Source organism: Miscanthus floridulus, chromosome 1 (genome assembly GCF_019320115.1).
Source record: "Miscanthus floridulus cultivar M001 chromosome 1, ASM1932011v1, whole genome shotgun sequence".
Taxonomy (NCBI): domain Eukaryota; kingdom Viridiplantae; phylum Streptophyta; class Magnoliopsida; order Poales; family Poaceae; genus Miscanthus; species Miscanthus floridulus.
Window position 1 is genome coordinate 41,873,052 of NC_089580.1, and position 18,661 is coordinate 41,891,712.

The 18,661-nt window shown below is 47.8% G+C and overlaps 1 protein-coding gene across 1 annotated transcript; it reads left to right on the plus strand.

Annotated features, from left to right (window-relative positions):
* Window positions 1–558: 558 nt before the first annotated feature.
* Window positions 559–3,344, plus strand: LOC136480884 (scarecrow-like protein 34). The gene has a single exon (XM_066478318.1). The coding sequence runs from the start codon at window positions 650–652 to the stop codon at window positions 3,065–3,067; it is 2,418 nt and encodes an 805-aa protein (XP_066334415.1). The 5' UTR covers window positions 559–649; the 3' UTR covers window positions 3,068–3,344.
* Window positions 3,345–18,661: the final 15,317 nt, after the last annotated feature.

Sequence of the window (18,661 nt, forward strand, 5' to 3'; positions counted from 1 at the left end):
GTAACACTTTCGTTTTTATTTGGCAATTAATATTCAATCATGGACTAATTAGGCTCAAAACGTTTGTCTCGCGATTTCCAACCAAACTGTGCAATTAGTTTTTTTCGTCTACATTTAATACTCCATGCACGTATCGCAAGATTCAATGTGATGATCACTGTAGTACTTTTTGAGAAATTATTTGGAAACTAAACGCAGCCTTAAGATTGTTGACATGCACGTGTCGTCTCGGGGTCAGGGTCCTCCACGATCCATAAAGGACCGGAGCCTCTAGGTCCAGTTTAGTTTGCCAAAAATTTTACAAAATTTTTTACATTTCTCATCACATCGAATTTTTAGACGCATGCATGAAGCATTAAATATAAATAAAAAATAAAACTAATTACACAGTTTAGACAAAATCCACGAGACGAATCTTTTAAACCTAATTAGACTATGATTGAACACTGTTTATCAAATAACAATGAAAATACTACCATACCCATTTTGCCAAAAATTTTAGAACTAAACTGGGCCCTACAATTTGCCTCCCCAGGGCCGACCCAGGCCATCCCCTTCCCCTCCCCCGCCACGACACCTCACGCCCGCCACAAGCGCTGATTGACTGATTCCGCCACGCGAAAGCTCCGATTTCTACCGACGGCGAGCCATGTCCACCTCGCCGGAGGACTTCCTGGCGCAGGGAGCCTACCTCGCCTCCCCCGAGCCCTTTTCCCCCTCCATCTTCCTCGACCTGCCCCCAACGCCGCGCCCCGATGCCGACGACCCGGCCTCCTCCGACGACTTCGTCCTCCCCTTCATCTCGCAGATGCTCATGGAGCAGGACATCGACGGCCAGTTCTTCTACCAGTTCCCCGACCACCCCGCTCTCCTCAACACCCAGAAGCCGTACGCCCAGATCCTCTCCGACACCACCGCATCCGACTCCGCCGCCGCCGTCACCACCACCTCAGGGACCGGCGGCAGCTCTACTGTCTCCCCCTTCTCCTCCTCCGCCCCCGCATCCGCCGATCCCACCTCGCCCTACGACTCATTCGAGCTCTCCCAGCTGCTGGCCTCCCCTCCGTACCCCGACATGGCGGCGGGGCTCGACGACTTCACCGCCGACGAGCTCAACGCCTTCTTCTCGCCGGGACAAGACGGAGGCACCGCCAAGTTCCAGCAGAGTCTGGCGTTTTTGGATACCGGCGGCGGCGGCGTTGGAGGCCAACGGCTGATAGCTTCCCTCGCCCCTCAGAACGCCGACTGTGGCGGAGCCCAACAGCAGCGCGCTTCCCTCGCCGCCCAGGACGCCGGGGGCGGCGTGGGCATCCAAAGATCGGAGTTCTTGAATGGCGCAGAGGAGGAGGAGACGAAGACAGAGGCCACCACCTTGCCCGCTGGCGACGGTGACCACGCCGCGCTGGCCTCGGCCTTCTTCGGTGCCCAGAATGAGGGAAACATGGAGTTGCTGAACATGGCATTCCTCAAAGGCATGGAAGAGGCCAAGAAGTTCCTGCCCACCAACAACAGCCTTCTCATCGACCTCGAGGACACCCTGGGGCATTCCGAGGCTTTGCCTACTGACAGCAAGCCAGCTACTGGCTTTGCTGCTGGCCAAGTGAAGGAGGAGGCGGTGGTGGATGGGATGTTACTGTTTGGGGGAAGCAGAAGCAGTAATGGAAGGGGCCGCAAGAACCGCCACACCGAAGAGGACTTGGAGACAGAGACAGGTAGAAACACCAAGCTGATGATGCCGGAACAGGAAGAAGCCGGCGCTAGTGAGCTGTACAATGAAATAATGACCTCTGGCCATGAGGGATTCTTGAAGCGCATGGAGGATCTGCGCATCGCCATGGATAGTGAGTCTGAGAAGAGTGCCAGGAGGGTGAGCGGGAAGGGGGCACGGGGGAGGCAGCGGGGGAATGAGGTTGTTGACCTGCACAGCATGCTTATCCATTGTGCACAGTCGGTTGCCACTGGTGATCGCCGAAGTGCAAACGAGGTGCTGAGGCAGATCAAGCAGCACTCCTCGCTCAGAGGGGACGCCACGCAGAGGTTGGCCCATTGTTTTGCCGAGGGACTGGAGGCACGACTCGCAGGCACAGGGAGCCAGGTGTACCAGTCGCTCATGGCACAACGCACCTCTGTCGTGGATTATCTCAAGGCATACAAGCTGTTCATGGCAGCCTCTTGTTTGAAGAAAGTGAAATTCATGTTCTCCAACATGACAGTTTGTCATGCTGTGGCAGGGAGGAGCAAGTTACACATTGTGGAGTATGGTGTGCAGCATGGATTCCAGTATCCTGGTTTGCTCCATTTACTGGCAAAGAGGGAAGGTGGACCGCCAGAGGTGAGGTTCACCGCAATCGCCGTCCCACAGCCTGGGTTCCGCCCAGCCCACCAGATTGAGGAAACAGGTCGCCGCCTCAGCAACTGTGCCCGTGAGGTTGGCGTGCCATTCAAGTTCCACGGTATTGCAGCAAAGTGGGAGACTGTCCGTGCAAAGGACCTCAATATTAATCCTGATGAGGTGCTTGTTGTCAACAGCGAATGCTTTATCGGCTACTTGATGGACGAGAGTGGTTTGGTGGACAACCCAAGCCCTAGGGATATGGTCCTCCACAACATCCGGGAGATGCAGCCCGATGTTTTCATCCATTCTGTGGTAAATGGAACATATGGTGTCCCGTTCTTTTTTACACGGTTTCGGGAAGCACTCTTCTTTTACTCAGCGCTATTTGACATGATTGATGCGACCATCCCCAGGGACAATGATGAGCGGCTGCTGATTGAGCGGGATATGTTGGGGAGGTCTGCCCTGAATGTGATTGCTTGTGAGGGTGCAGACCGGGTGGAGCGTCCTGAAACTTATAGGCAATGGCAGGTGCGAAACCACCGGGCTGGGCTGAGGCAGCTACCATTGAATCCAGAGGTTATCAAGGCTGCCAGTGACAAGGTCAAGAACTTTTATCACAGAGACTTTCTCATCGATGTGGATAACCATTGGTTGCTGCTGGGATGGAAGGGGCGGGTGCTCCATGCCATGTCAACATGGGTTGCTGAGGATAATAAGCACATCTTTTAGTTCTTCCCATTGCCATATTCTAGAATCCGACTATAGATGATATTGGATAGTGGTCTATGTTTAAACTATGATCCAGCATCTGTGGTTCAGTGGACTTCCGCTTCTAGAGGTTTTGAGTGCTGAAACTTTGTAAGGTAGAAATAAATGGATGCTTAGTGCTACATAGGTTCAGGCTGTAGATATGGTTCTGGATGTGTTGCAGAGTTGTGATATGTACACCAAAACTAAAAAACCCTGTGACTGATAAGCAATTTTATGGATTATATATTCGACCTTCTATCTGTCTTGTGCAGTTCTGTTTCTTCTGTATGATCAGACTGTTGGCACTTCCCTTACATCTGTGTGTAATTATCAAAGTTGCACTGATTAATCAGAGTAATCTTTTGGCTGGATATTTTCCATCATTTTCTCATTCAGACAAGAACAGCTAGAAGTGGTCACTGGTTTCTGGCTCATGTGATGTTTCTGCAATTTGCAAAGGTTCAGGTTGGTATCTGCTCAAGGATGCATTCAAATGTATGAATCTTACAGTTGTGACAGTTTTTGCACAAAGATGTACGGCCTCTGTATTTGCAATGGTCCTTTATCATATATTAGGAATATAAAGATCCACTACTGCAAATCTGTATAAAAACTGCAAATATGTTAGGATTCTTGTATTGATCCTCCATAGCACTACGGCTACCTTGGATAAACTTTGTGTTCATATTCAGATGCTTCTTGTTTGACTAGTCATTTCTTGCTATATGTTCTTCCTTGGACAATATTTTTGCCTGTTTTTTTCCATCTCACTGACTCAGCATTTGGGTGTTTTGTGTCATGTTTATTCCCTTTTCAGGTTTGGAGCAACAACAGTTTGGTTTATCTGTTCATTTGTGGAACAGGGGAGAAACACTCGACCAAACGTGGACAATTTGGTCATGACCGGCTGACAGTGGGAGAGCAGTTTAGTCTGTCTTTCGCTCTGTTCAGGCACATATACTATATTAATTATGCATATACAACAGAGTCGCAAATACAAAGTATGTAACTGGAGTACAGTTTCTACGGAATATTTTGCACCATTTCTCATCTGAACTAGTACAGGTAAAAGAGGTAACCAAATTCAGGATTAATTGTTGTGTCTCTGTAATTTGGGGATCAAGGTGATAGATAACATCTGCACGATGATGCATGATATGAAGCTTACAGTTCTCGTTTAAAGTATAATCTTACAGTTGTGATTGTTTTTGCAAAAAGATGGACACTTTATGGCCTCTTTATGTTTGCAATGATCCTTTACCACCTAACTTCCATTTCATTGACATTGAGCTATTGGTGACAAGTCGGAAAGGTTTACTACTTCTTAAAAACTTCTCTTGTAAATTGTAATCCTTTTGGACGGCAGTGTTTAACGTCCCTCCAGTGCAATTAATTCAAGTGGGGAATTCTTTTTCTCAGCTGATCAACAACAACAACAACAACAAAGCCTTTAAGTCCCAAACAAGTTGGGGTAGGCTTTTTCTCAGCTGATCGTTAAAAAAAAAAGAGAACAAAAGGTTTAGGGCCTGTTTGGTTCTACGCCAATGCATGCCATGTTATTTGTGGCGCCGCCGCAGCCGAGGCGAACAAAGGCCGCCACAGTTGTGGCGAGTTGTGGCGAGAATTACTGAGTGCATGGAGGTTGGGATCTTGTGGCGTGCCGCAGCTTACTCTCAAACCAAATAGCAGCCTAGCATTTGTGGCAGCCACATGCATGGCGTGGTAAAGTGAGGCGTGGAACCAAACACCCCCTTACTGCTGCAAATATGTATAGTAGCTGTTTGTTAGTCTATTGTACTTTGATTGTAGAATATGTTCGAAATCCAATATATTGAGCTTCTTGTTTGCATTAGTTCTGTCCGTATGTTTCTCCTTTGGCAATGCTTTGGTCTTGTTAATCTTTATTCCATCTGACAGACTAACAAAATGTATTTCTATGTCATTTTTATTATTTTTCTCAGTTTTGGTGTATGAACAATTTGGTCATTTATCCATTTGTGGAACAGGGGAGAAACTCCTGACTACAGGTGACAAATTGATTATGACAGACTGACATTCGGAGATTTGAAGCAGGTACGGCTTTGTCAGTCTCTCGTTCATCCGTATGCAACAGAGTCACAGTACAATGTAGTTAGGACTTAGAAGTATTATTGTGCCCAACTGACCATAATTATTAATCATGATGAATGAATCAGGTATAGTGTGCTAACATGTCTGCTGTGCATTCTCCTCCAAAAGAAAAAGAAAAAAAAAGAGCTTTTCTTTTGTGTAAGACAGAGACTATTACCATGTTATGTACACTACGTAGTTAGGACGTAGACTTTTATTAAGCACTGCCATGACAGGTTAGATGCTGCTCAGAATCTGGGCCATAATTATTAATCAAGATATTCATGCAGTGAACTTAACCCATATTTGAACTTGTTTTAGTCTATTCGTCAAAACTTCACTTTCCAATTGCAGATGATACACACATATAAGAGTTGAACGGGATTTCCTACACTGGAGATGCATACGCCACGGATAGTGGACTGCTCTAGTTGCTAAATATCCATAAATATGCATAAGGTGGGTATAGCTGTTTATTCCATAAACTCTATAAAAAGTAGCCTATTGCTGTGAGGAGCAGTTCACTACCATTCTGCTTCTCCACCTTTCAATTCTATATCATCATGGTCGTCAACTCATGGCACACCTATGCTGCAGCCCTGGTTATGTACATGGTTTTCTAAAGCTTTTGCTACTTTGTTGTTTTGGTTCATCAGATTGTTCTGTCTGAATCAGAGGAACTACTGAAAGAGCAAAATTATATAATCAGACTTGAGATCAACTGATGTCTACATGGCTGAAAATTAATCTACAATGTCATCTGTCCCTGGGCGTTCGTGTTACCCGAATTTTTCGGGTCGGGTAATATGGGTAGTAAGAAATTCGGGTAATGGAAAACGCTACCCGAATTTAGTCCCGAAATATCACTACCTGAAATTTCGGTTCGGGTATTCCCGATCATCTCCTTTTCAGCATATTGCTGGATCATGTTTCAACCTGCATTGAAGGGCGGGCCTGGTGCAAGCGGTAGAGTCTTACCGCCTGTGACCGGAAGGTCCCGGGTTCGAGTCACAGTCTCCTCGCATAGCACAGGCGATGATAAGGCTTACCACTGACACCCTTCCCCAGACCCCGCACAGAGCGGGAGCTCTCTGCACTGGGTACGCCCCCTTTTATGTTTCAACCTGCATCTCCATTCCGAGTCTTGCCAAAAGGCTTGATCGCACACCTAACTGGAAACTGATGTATGAAGTGTTATCAGATCGTATAGTTGAGGCTAGTCGCAAGACCACCGATTAGACAAATATGAAGGAAGTGTTATCAGATCGTATAGTTGAGGCTAGTCGCAAGACTACCGATTAGATGAATAATCATGATTTGTAGTCAATCGGGGTCGATTAGTCGGTCCTAGCCGGCTAGTCGAACATTTAGTCGTTCATGTGCCTAGATGGCTGATCAGCCATGTATATATAGTGAATAGTGATAAGTCATTTATGTATAATTTAAATGTATGTAAACAGGATCATAAATAGGCAAATGGAAGAGTCAAAGAAAGCAAGGAGGAAAGCATGCTGAGCGTCCTCTGCACAACCACACAGATGTGTCACAAATTGGATAATTGATAGACATTAGATAACATCTTCATCTTCACTTAAAAAAAACGATAACATCTTCACTTTCTTCAAAGGAGAGTAGCAGACACCAACCTTCAGAGGAGGAAGAGTGACCAGAGTCAAACATAGGGGTTTGCCAAGTCCCCGGGAGAAAGGCTCTCGGCCGATAGATCCCCCGACCGATCCCCCAGGATCGCTCGGGGGCTAGGGGCTATACCCATTGAGTACGCTCGTGCGTACCCTTCGGTCAGAGTTGGGCAGAGCCCGAGCGCGCCCAAGGCCACTGCTCGGACCTCGGGGGCTCATCAAGGCTTCAGGCTCCCGATCGACGACACCCCGAGCTTGACCCCAGCCCGGCTCCAACCCGACCCAGTGCTCGTACCAGCAACTGACGTCTCGAGAAGGTTCACCCGGTGGAGGCCGAACCGCAGCAGACAGCTCATGACGGTCAAGTGTCAGGGGCCCCCACGATGTCAGGCGGCGCCCGTTGCTCCCCCGACTCCATGACAACGCCAAGGTCCATCCACGCTGCAGCAGCACCCTACTGGACCTGGGCGCACGAAGACCATAGACCGAAGCCCACAAACCGCCTCGTACCCGACCTTCCTCAGGATATAAGTGGAAGGTCGGCTCCCATAGATAGGGGGCTGGACAAGCAGAGTTCAGTCGACAGATTAGACACTTCGAGAGGACACATCAGAGTGTTCCTCCCAAGGCAACCCAGCAAGAGAGAGGGTCGATTCCCTTACTCGCTGGGGAAGAAACCTCACCGCCGATGAGCCGTGGGATAGCACCGAGCCATCCCACCAAACTCTCATTCTTCTTCATTTGTAACCCCTCGATTTGGGTGCTCCTGAATACGAAGAACTCCTCACTGCTGGACGTAGGGCCTCGATAGCCCGAACCAGGATACATCACCGTGTCTCTCTCGTGTTCTTGAGTACCTGAGCCACCAGAGACCCACACTTCTGACATCTGACGAACAACGATCCTTGTCGCTGTTATGAACCCGCGACAACTAGCTGCTAGTTGGGTTATGAATGGTACAACATGTCCTAATAGATGCTCATACTAGACGAGGCACAAATAGAACTTGAACTATGGTCGCGAGGATCGCCCTTCGCAACCTACGCATGGCGCCTCACTAAAAACCCCATCCCAAAAACCCAGTGGGAAAAAAGGACATGGAGAAAATACCACATACATGACTCTAGTCTATACAAGTGCTAACTCAGGAAGCCACTAACTCCAAGTGTCTCGATGTCAATCTCCACGGCTTCCTATTTGGGCTTCGGCTTCCTTGGCTGCTTCTGTGACATGGATTGTTAGGTTCGGTTAACATGCAGGTCTTTGTCTCTGGGAGCTTCTCAGCATGCAGATCTTTCCTATTGGACCTTCTCGTTGTGTAGATCTTCATCTCTGGTCTAGGACCTTCTCTACTTGCATATCTTCGCCTTCGGGACCTTCTCGTCTGAGGCTTCACATGGAGATAAACCTTCACTTCACGAATGCGTGTAGTCATCGTAGTCGATGTACTCAAAGTAGTCATAGCCGAAGGTTGCCATGAAGCCTCCAAATCTTCTCTCATGAGCATTGAGAAAAAGACTTCACCCTCTGGAGTGTTAGGTCCTCCAGTATACTCCCCTAGCTCCTCTTGGCTAGCGCTTGTGACCGAATATTTAGTTGTGCATGTTGTAGTTGACTTAGTCATAGTAGCCATAGTAGCATAAGTAGATGTCCAGACCAAAGTTGTCAGTGAGCCCCTCGAGCTGAAGTGGTCGAGGAAGGTGAAGTAGACCTCAGTGCCGAACGAGTTGATTAGCCACTCGAACTAGGCTATGAAGGCAAGTCATTGTAAACATTGATGTGAAAGGTGTCGACAAATTAAGGCTTTTGAGCCATTGTAGTGGCCAAAGATGATAGTGAAGCCCCTTCTGCTGATGTGTTGGTGAAGACGAGTATGTAAGGAAAGTGCACCCTAGGCCCATTTACTTTGGATTTTGGTGTTTGATGACCAACACAACTAAATTGGACTAATGAATTTACAAGTAATTGTTTTGTAGTTCAATAGGGTGCAAGACGTGACTTGGACGAAGGCGACATGATGATCCCATGATCAACACCATAAGAGAAGACCCAAGATATCAAGCATAGTCTAAGCACGAAGATGGGAACCAAGCCGGATGTAAGATCGCGAAGAAACAAGCTCGGCAGATATAACAACCTCCGTGTTACACTGTAAATCATTTACTAAAACATGTCATGGGCATCATGTTTATGTGTTAATACATATAATAAAGAGTGTAGATCAATTCCAGTAACTCAAAACTATCAACGAAAATGCGAAACGAAAGTTGATTTGATAGTTATGTTATATCACTTAGGGTTTAAAACCAATTTTCATCGAACAAAAATAATATAGAACATATATGCAACACTTAAATAAATTTGAAAGTACGAACTTTGTAGATGATAATGAAATACTCGGTGTTGATAAATAATGTTGCTAGCTTATATTTCTAAGGGTTTGGAAATGCAACTAGAAATAGAAAGTCATTCAACACTTGGAAGATTTCATGAACTTTTGGTGAGCTAGACACTGCGATGTTTGGTAATTTTTGTGCGGCAATCTGGTTAAGAAATAGGGTAGTGTTACGGGTTGTTTTTGTGGCCTGATGTACCCTCTAAAGTATGGCGAAGGTGGTTTGGGTGTTTGGCCAACCGATTAGTTGATTTGGATGCTTTAAAAAGCGTGCATGGCACGTCCTCGGTCGGTTTCCTCGTGTAGGCGCGGTCACCGCGTCCTTGAGCCCCGACGTCGCCGCACCAGCCGCCCACGCGCGCACGTGCCTTGCCACGCTTGGCCGGCCACGGCTACCCTGTCTTGGCCACTTTGGCTCGACTACGTGGAGCTGTCGCTGCTGCCGCTCGCATGGGGGGTGGCACTACCCTGCTCTGCTCGCTGACGCACCGCCGCCGCCTCGTGCCACGCCGTAGTCGCTACCGCTGCTGTCCCATCCGTCGAGCTCGCGTCCGCGCTGATCCACTGCACCTCTGCACGGTTGCCGGCCATGTGTGAGTCGCCCTGCCGCGCTTATGTGGGCGAGCCGCCGTCGCTATGCCATTTATGGCACTATGGCCGTGCGGGCCACGTCAGTCGGGTGCGCACGACCGTCGGCTAGCGTTGACGCGTGAGCCTCCCGGTCCCACCGCTCGTGTCCCGCCAAGGCGTGGACGAGCCGAGCCCACTGTCGTGCCGTCTCTCTCTTTTCCTCTTTCCCCCTCTATTTCTCTCTGCCGTCGTCGCCTTGCGCCTACGAGTGCGCCGGAGTTAGGTCACCTCTATTCAATTCAGCTCATCCGCACCTCCGCCCTCATGTCTCCTCGTCACCCAACCCCTCACCGTCTTGATGACGGCCCGGCCAGGCGCCAATTTGGCATCTTCCGGTTGGTACGCCATTAAGGCCGTGCCATGGCCATTCCTCCACCCGGACCCAATTGCCCACGTCTGTAGGTGTGCCTTGCCTTCCTCTTCATCATGCGTGCCTTGGCTTAGTCGCTACCAGCTCTACCCCATCGCTGACATGACCGTGCCACCACGGTGCGCCGCTGCACGGCTCGGCTGCACGTGTCCAGCTCCTCTCCACCACTCTCTTCGCCAACGGTCACCGCAACTAGGCTCATGGTAGCCTATTAATTTTCACTCGCTAGCTAGTTCACCCCGCGGTGGCTTAGGGTGGCCGGCATGGCCGCACACCGTGGTCACCACTTCCGCGAGCTTCGCCGCTCCTGTAACCTAGGCTAGTGTAGGCGCTAGGGTTGTAGATGGGGGTCAGCCAGTTAGTGGAGCCAGCGCGGGTCCCAGCTGGCTAGCGTGGCCGCCCATTGCCATCGCCGCCGCACCGGTGCGCGCGGGGGTGGCCGGAGGACCGGTGTAGGGTCAAGATGGTGGACTAGAGGGGGGGTGAATAGTCCTTTCTAAAATTAATTATGTCGGCTAACCGAAACAAGTGCGGAATTAAAATTATTGGTCTAGCCAAGACTACACCCCTCTATCTATGTTCTCTAGCACCTTCTAAAGATACTAATTAAGCAACTGAGGTGCAGGGCTAGCTAGAGCTCTCCTAATCAATTCTAGGAGCAAGGTCACACAAACCTATGCCATTAGTACTTCAAGCAATAAGGGAGCTCCTACACATGCTAGTAAGCAAAAGCACAAAGCCACCTACGCTCACTAGCAATGCTCAATAACAAGGCAATCAATGCCAAATTAGAGAGCGCAATTACTTAGCTACACAAACTAAGCAATGTGACTAACAAGGTTACACAAACCAAATTAGCCACGCAAGGGAGCTACTTCTATGCTACACAAGCAAGAAGGTAACTAGCAAGCTACACAAGCTAACTAATTACAAAAGCAACAACACAAGCTCAATGTATATGAAAATAATCGCAAGCTTGTGTAACAGGGATGCAAACCAACGGGAAGAACAAGGTTGACATGATGATTTTTCTCCTAAGGTTCAAGTGTTTGCCAACATGCTAGTCTCCATTGTGTTGACCGCTCACTTGGTGGTTCAGCGGCTAATTGGCATCACCCGCCAAGCCCGCACGTCGGGCGCCACAAGAACCTACCCTAAAGTGAGGGTAGCTCAATGACACGCTTTACTAAAGTTGCTCTTTGCGGCTCCCATAGGGTGAGCACAATGCCCCTCACAAAGCACTTCTCCGGAGCGCCGCACAAGCTTCTTGCGGGCTTCGACGGAGACCACCACCAAGCCGTCTAGGAGGTGGCAACCTCCAAGAGTAACAAGCACCACCGGCTTGCAACTCGATCACCTAGTGCCACTCGATGCAACCTCACGATGCAATCGCACTAGAATCGCTCACTCACACAATCGGATGATCACTATCAAGTATGTGTGAGATGAAGGGCTCCCAAGCACTACCACACAAGCCACCAAGGCTCTAGTGTGCTCAGCTACTGGCCCAAGGCCGACCATGGCTTCTATTTATAACCCCACGAATAAATAGAGCCGTTACCCCTTCACTGGGCAAAAGTCGGGACGACCGGACGCTCTGGTCCAATCGACCGGACGCTGGACCTTAGCGTCCGGTCACGTGATACTCGCCACGTGTTCCCTCCTTCAAACGCTGTTCATCCGATCTCAACGGTCATCTGACGACCGGACGTAGCGGCTTCAACTGACCAGACGCTGAGCCTCGAGCGTCCGGTCGTTTCCAGTAGGGTTCTAGAAACGACATTTCACGACCGGACATGTCCGGTCGATCACGATCGGGCGCAGCACCAGCGTCCGGTCACTCTCTAGCTTCTGCTCTGCCTACGTCACCATACGTCAACCCTGACCGAACGCACATAGCCAGCGTTCAATCACTTCTAGAGCCAGCATCCGGTCGATTGACCGACGCTGCACACTGCCTACCACCACTAACCGGACGCTACAACCCAGCGTCCGGTCACTGCGTGACCAGAGTTCGGTCCACTTTGTGAGACCCTGTCTTTTCTATATAGGGTGCCGGTGGAGTTCCTAACCCTTCTCGCCACCATTTCATCGCCAAGTTGATCCACATCAACTCCAACTTCTTCTCCTTTGCAAATGTGCCAACACCACCATGTGTATGTGTGTTAGCATTTTCACAATCTTTTTCCAAAGGATTAGCCACTCAACTTGCCATGCCACTCAATCCTAGCGATGATGCAAAGTTAGATCACTCGAGTGGCACTAGATGATCGATATGCAAACAAGTTTGCCCCTCTTGATAGTACGGCCATCTATCCTAAACCCGGTCATAAACTTCTCTACACACCTATGACCGGTGAAATAAAATGCCCTAGGTTATACCTTTGCCTTGCGCATTCCATTCCATCTCCTCCAATGTCGATGCAACACATGCACTAACACGATCAACAATGATATGATCCACTTCATATCATCACGTGATCATATTGGTTCATCGATCTTGACTTCACTTGCTTTTCACCGTTGCCTTCGTCCATCGGCGCCAAGTCTTGCTCAAGCTTCATCGCCATGCGGTCCATCGCTCTAAAGCCTCTGACTTGCCCTTCACGTTTGCAACCGGTCCATCAAGCCGAGTCTTGTCTTGATCTTCTCCACCTTGATCATATGACTCAATGCCATGTCTCATGTGCAATGAGCTCCTTCATCATCACATGTGTAAACTTTGCAACATCTTCAAGCCATTTTCACTTTCATGGCATATGTTGCTCACACATATGTACCTGTGGACTAATCACCTGTATATCTCACATAAACACAATTAGTCCACCTAGGTTGTCACTCAATTACCAAAACCATACAAGGACCTTTCAATCGGGCCGTTGTAAAGGAGACAAAGGGGAAGGGCTTATTTGCATAGGAGCAGTCTATAGGAATAGTGTTGCAGACCTCGGGTTGAATTGCCGGTAGCTCAAGGGTGTTTTTGCGAAGATGCCGACGCGCGTGGGCTTCCCCGTCGCGGGCCGATTACGCGCCTACGGGCCGCACCTACGGGCCACGCGTGCACGCGCGCTGCGCGTGTGTGGGCCGCGCGGATGGGCCACGCGAGAATTGGTTTTTCCTTTTTTTCAGTGAATTAGCAAATGTTTTTCTAATTTAGTTTTGAGCTGATCTTTGGAAAATTATAGTAAATTCTATAGATATCCAAAAATTATGAAACCAATTTTGTTAGGTTCCTAAAATTGTGCTCTATCTGTTGGTATATTTATTTCACACATATTTGTGCTGATGCTAAGGTCTATTAGATTATTTGAGAATGCTTAGTTTTATTTAGGATAATATTGTAGGAATTTTTGTGGCTAATTGATAATAGCTTTAGCTCTAAAACTTTTACAGTAGGTTCATTGTATTATTATGTACTCACTGTAATTTTTGTAGCATTAGAATATGTTGAGAAATATGGTAGCTAAGTACTCCTTGTTGTAGTATATAGGAAATCGTTAATAACAGTAAGAATATATTTTAGTTGCTAAGTAGCACTTGTAGACGAAACCCGGCTGGTTTGATGGGAATGATGATTAGCTTGGTATCTTAGTCATTAGAGTTAGCTTAGTAGTTTGGTAGATGTATTGTTATTTTAAGAGTTGTTGTTGCTAAAATGCTAAGTGTTGCATTATCATTGCATGCATGTAGAGAACGTGTTGGTGGAGTTCATGACCGCTGGAGAGCAGGAGTACGAGGACGTGATTGAAGAGTACGAGGAGGAGATCCTCGTGCAAGAGGAGGTCTCGGAGCCACCGATGACTGACATAGCTGACCACCCGCCTGCCCAAGGCAAGCCCTGCATAACCCTTATTTTGAATAAGCACTGAATATATATATGCTCATTTACGTTACAGGTATTTTATGGAAACCACCTGCATAAATATATTTGTCCTATGAGTCCTACTAGTATAGGTGCGAGTAGCTGCTATGCTTAGGATTTTCGATAGCGTGAGTAACATACCGTTACTCACAATAGGTGATTATTATTATCACTAATGATAAAATGGTGAAAGGAAATGGAGACCGGGCAAGGATATGGTATGGGTATTGGTGGGTGTAAGAGGTTGTGTCCCACGGCCAACGAGGCATAGCTTGGTTACACTGTTCTCCATATCCATGTCGGTTAAGGACTGGCCATTGCACTGGGTTCTAGGCAAGTCACAGACTTATTATCATGAGCACATACTTGTTTATAGGAGCAGGGAAGACTCGTTGCTCTCTTGTCGTGGGTTCTGGCTCTTTTCGGACCGACTGATTGAAGGCGGGGATGGTGGAGGTCTAAGCACCACATTGAGTCTAGGACTCAGGTGTGGGGGCTTGGAGTCCAAGTTTGGATGGGGACCTGGACCCCTTGATAGGAGAGTGGAGGGTTGGTCCTGCTTGTGCCTGGAGTATAAGAGGGGCGTGTGTTTTGGCAATGGCAGATCCAGGAAAATATAATAGAGGGGGCTGAACATACAAGTGGCTGGCCCAAGTCGTGACCAGAGCTCTTTCTTCAACCTCTAGACACATCTCACGCATGCAACCTCTCCTTCTCAAGGCACAACAATGGTGAAAAAATTTAGGAGAGGCTTAGGTGGGGCTCCATGGGCTTACCGGCTGTAGGGGGGGCTTGAGCCCCGGCAGCCCCCCTGGTAGATCCGCCACAGTGTTTCGGGGTACCCAGCTTGGCATATTTATTCACGAATCGTCGGGTAATCCGGTATGACTTGTCTACAGTCTAGCACCGTAGTAAGAACTAGAAGATGAAAAATGGTGAAATGGATCTGTTTGCTCAACTCTTGCTTGAAAGTAGAACAAATGCTTACATAGAATGGCTAAATAATGAAATAATCATGACTGCTAATAAGAAACATACATAAGAATTCACTACTAGTATTGCTTTCCGCAAAAAGAAAACCCAGCAACCCAAAAAGTTTATCATATCCTTTGGAGTCGGGAAGTTATTTCCCCTAGTTGGATAAGTCTTGCAAGTACATTGTGTACTTAGGGTTTATTACCCCTGTTGCAGGTGCAGCTTGAAGAGTAACTGTTGTGTGGAGGATTCTTCTGGTAGGCACAGACGGATCCTTGTATTCTACCGTTAGATGTTTATTGTAATTCCGTTGTTTAAATTCAGCACTCTAAACTTGGTACTGTAATAATGTATTTCTAAGAACTCTGGTTGTATGAAATGGACTAAGTATTATAAGCTCGTTCTCATTATTGGATCTTAGAGAAAAAACATGGATTATTCGAGTTCTCCCTTGGGGTGTGCTCGACGGAATCTACCCAATGTAGCTTGCTTTCGGGGTGCTTAGTGTCTGGTGGAAGATGAGCACCTCTGAAGGTGTGTTATTTTGGGCGGTTCTGCCACAACAGAGGTGACCGGGCGCATCCCTAGGAGGTCCGGACGTGTCCGATTAGTTGCTCGGCAACAGCAGGCGTCAACAGCTATGACCGGACGCTGAGCGAAGCAGTGACCGGACGCACAGATGACACTATTCTTCATCATGACAATGTTTTCAGCATGACCAGACACGACGGTAGGATGACCGGACGCACCAAGAAGTAGCATCCGATCATGTCCAGAAAGGTTCTAGAACGACACTAGCGCGATCGGACACGTCCGATCGAGTGAGACCGGACTTGGCCCAAAGTCCGATCAACGTGCACGCTACAACGGTCAGCAAGACCGAACACGTTCGGTCAGGACGATAGCAACGTCCGGTCAGTAGCAGAAAGCTGGATTTTGCCCCCAATGGCTACTTTCTCTACGTGGCTTATAAATAGCCCCCCCCAACCGGTCATTTGAGGAGTGGAGAGTTGAGGAAACATACCAAGGGTGTTGATACACCATTTTAGTGATCTCCACTTGCGTAGTGCTTAGTGATTCATTAGGTGATTAGCGTAGGTGCTTTGTGAAGTGCTTAGGTTGATTAGACCACCGCTTATGCGCTTGCTCTAGGTTTAGGCCTAGTGTTTAGTGAGGTTTGCATACCTCTTATCACTCGGTGCTTGCGCGCACCATTGTTGTACATCGGAGGGGCGTGTAGTCTTGTGAGATCACACCAACCGCATTTGTGGTGTGGCCGCCACCGTGTGCCAAAGGAAACAAGGCCCGCGGCGTTTTGGCTAGAAACTTGATAGTAAAGACGGCGGAGAGCGGTCCAGGAGAGGCTTTGCCACGAGTGGCTTAACCAGAGACTCGCTTGCGCGTGGGGAAGGCCCAGAGCAATCCATGGAGTTACCAGACCGGGAGCTTGGCCCTTGCGAGGGGCTCCAACGAGGACTAGGGGGAAGCTTGCACGCTTCTCGATACCTCGGTAAAAATACCAGAGTCATCGATGGGAGTTTGCATATCTCTACCTTACTCTTTAGCTTCCTCATTTATATTGCTACCTTGGTTGTGTGCTTTACTTCCCTAGCTTAGTTGATAGGCTAGTTGATAGGATTGGAATCTAGGTTGCATCATTCTTTTGCGGTAGAGATAGCAACTCACCTAGCAAAACCGTAGTTACACATCTAGATAGTTTATCTTTTGTATAGGTGTTTGCTAAGGATAGAAAAAGAGGTCATAGTTTAGAGTTAGAGTTTTAAGTTGCCTAATTCACCCCCCCCTCTTAGGCGTCACGGTCCCTTATAGAGTCATCATAGTCGCTGAAGATGATATTGGCAAAGCCCTCCATGCCAAAGTGTTGGTAGAGGCGAGTCGTTGTGAATGCTGAAGTTGCCAAAGTTTTGACGGAGGCAAGTTGTTGTAGTCACCGAAGAATCGAAGATATTGATGAAGATACATTGTCGGTATTGACATCAGAGTTGTCGGAGAAGCCCCTCTAGCTGTTGGCATTGAAGGTTAGTCATTGTGGTCACTAAAGATGATGGTGAGGCCCCACACGTGGAAGTGTTGGCATGGTGAGTCATTGTAGTCATTGAAGTGTTGGTGAAGCCCCTCCTATTAAAGTGCTTGCCGGGAGCGATGTTGGGGAGCCCATGAGGTATATGGGCCAAGTCTTCCCTAGAAAAGGCCCAACTAGTAGCTAAAGTAGTGTCATGTAAAATCCAACCCCACCAAAAGGTCACTTGTAAATATCCATTGCCTATATAACTGCCCAAGGGCATCAGGGCAAGGCACCTCTCCTTCCACTCATTTTCACTTGTTCAAAACCATAGTGTGTCCCCTCTCCACCACCGAGCTCTCTCTTCCCTCTCTCTCCCTCTTATTTAGAACCATCAGTTCCAACATAATTGCCTTGGAAACATATCCTCCTAGATATTCATGTATTTAAGTATTTGTGTTCAAATTTTTTTGTCTAGTTAAATGTTTATGTGCATAATTCATTAAGAATTTTCATGTTTTTTATAAAACCGCAAAATAAATAGCTTCCGTTGTAGCCCACTATAGCTTTTTATAGCTTTTGGAGAAGGTCGCTGCTAAATAACATAGCCCGCTATTTAAAACATTGGTTGCTAATAATAAATGTCGTCGCCGTCCGGCAAGCATCCTACCAAAGTGGGTCCAGCCAGCCACTCACCCATTGCTTATCCGGCAATAGCGTCCAGCCAAAGCGGGTCTAGCCAGCCACCCACTCCTAAACCCGGTCCACTTAATGGCAAACACCCGTCCCGACATCACACCACATCCACATGGTTGGTCAGGTCCCTCATCCCCTGGTCATGACCTTCCTTTTATCCCTTAGTCACGACCTTCCTTCCATCAGGTGCGTCCATCAGGCCGCCCAGACGAGTGAGTGGAAGGCTGGGAGCGGCCCATTCGCCATCAGACGAGTGAGTGGAAGGCTGGGAGCGGCCCATTCGCCATTTTGATGGTTCGGGTTCTGTCTCGGCCGGAGGAACAACTGCCATAATATAATATAGATAATATCATATAAGAAAATATGACCTTCATAATTCAGATCTCTGAGAACATCGACCTCTAAGATCCAAAAACATCAGCCCTAGTAAATGATAAAAGAAACCAGATCTGAAAAATATTTTCATACCTCGATTGATAAAAGAAGTCAGATCTCACATATATTTTCTTACCTCAAACTCGAACAAGGTAGATTTGAGAACAAGAATCAAACTGCACCGATGTGGATAGAGTGTTTTGCCTACTTTGTGAACGATGACAGTAAAAAGGGCCATTTGTTATAAGGGTCTCTTCTTCCCGCTCGTCATGGACGATGAAATGAAATGAGTCCCTTCTTTGATTTGAAGGAGAGAGTTCGTCATCCCTTCTTCGATTCGAAGGAGAGAGTCCGTCATCCCTTGAAATGAGTCCATTCTTCGATTTGAATCGAAGGAGAGAGTCGTCATCCCTTCTTCAATTTGAAGGAGGGAGTCCGTCATCCCTTTTCAATTTGAAGGAGAGAGTGGCTCCCATCTTCGATAATCTCTTCTAACTC

Coding starts and splice junctions, on each gene's coding strand:
- LOC136480884 (XM_066478318.1), top strand. CDS start 650: ATGTCCACCTCGCCGGAGGACTTCCTGGCGCAGGGAGCCTACCTCGCC.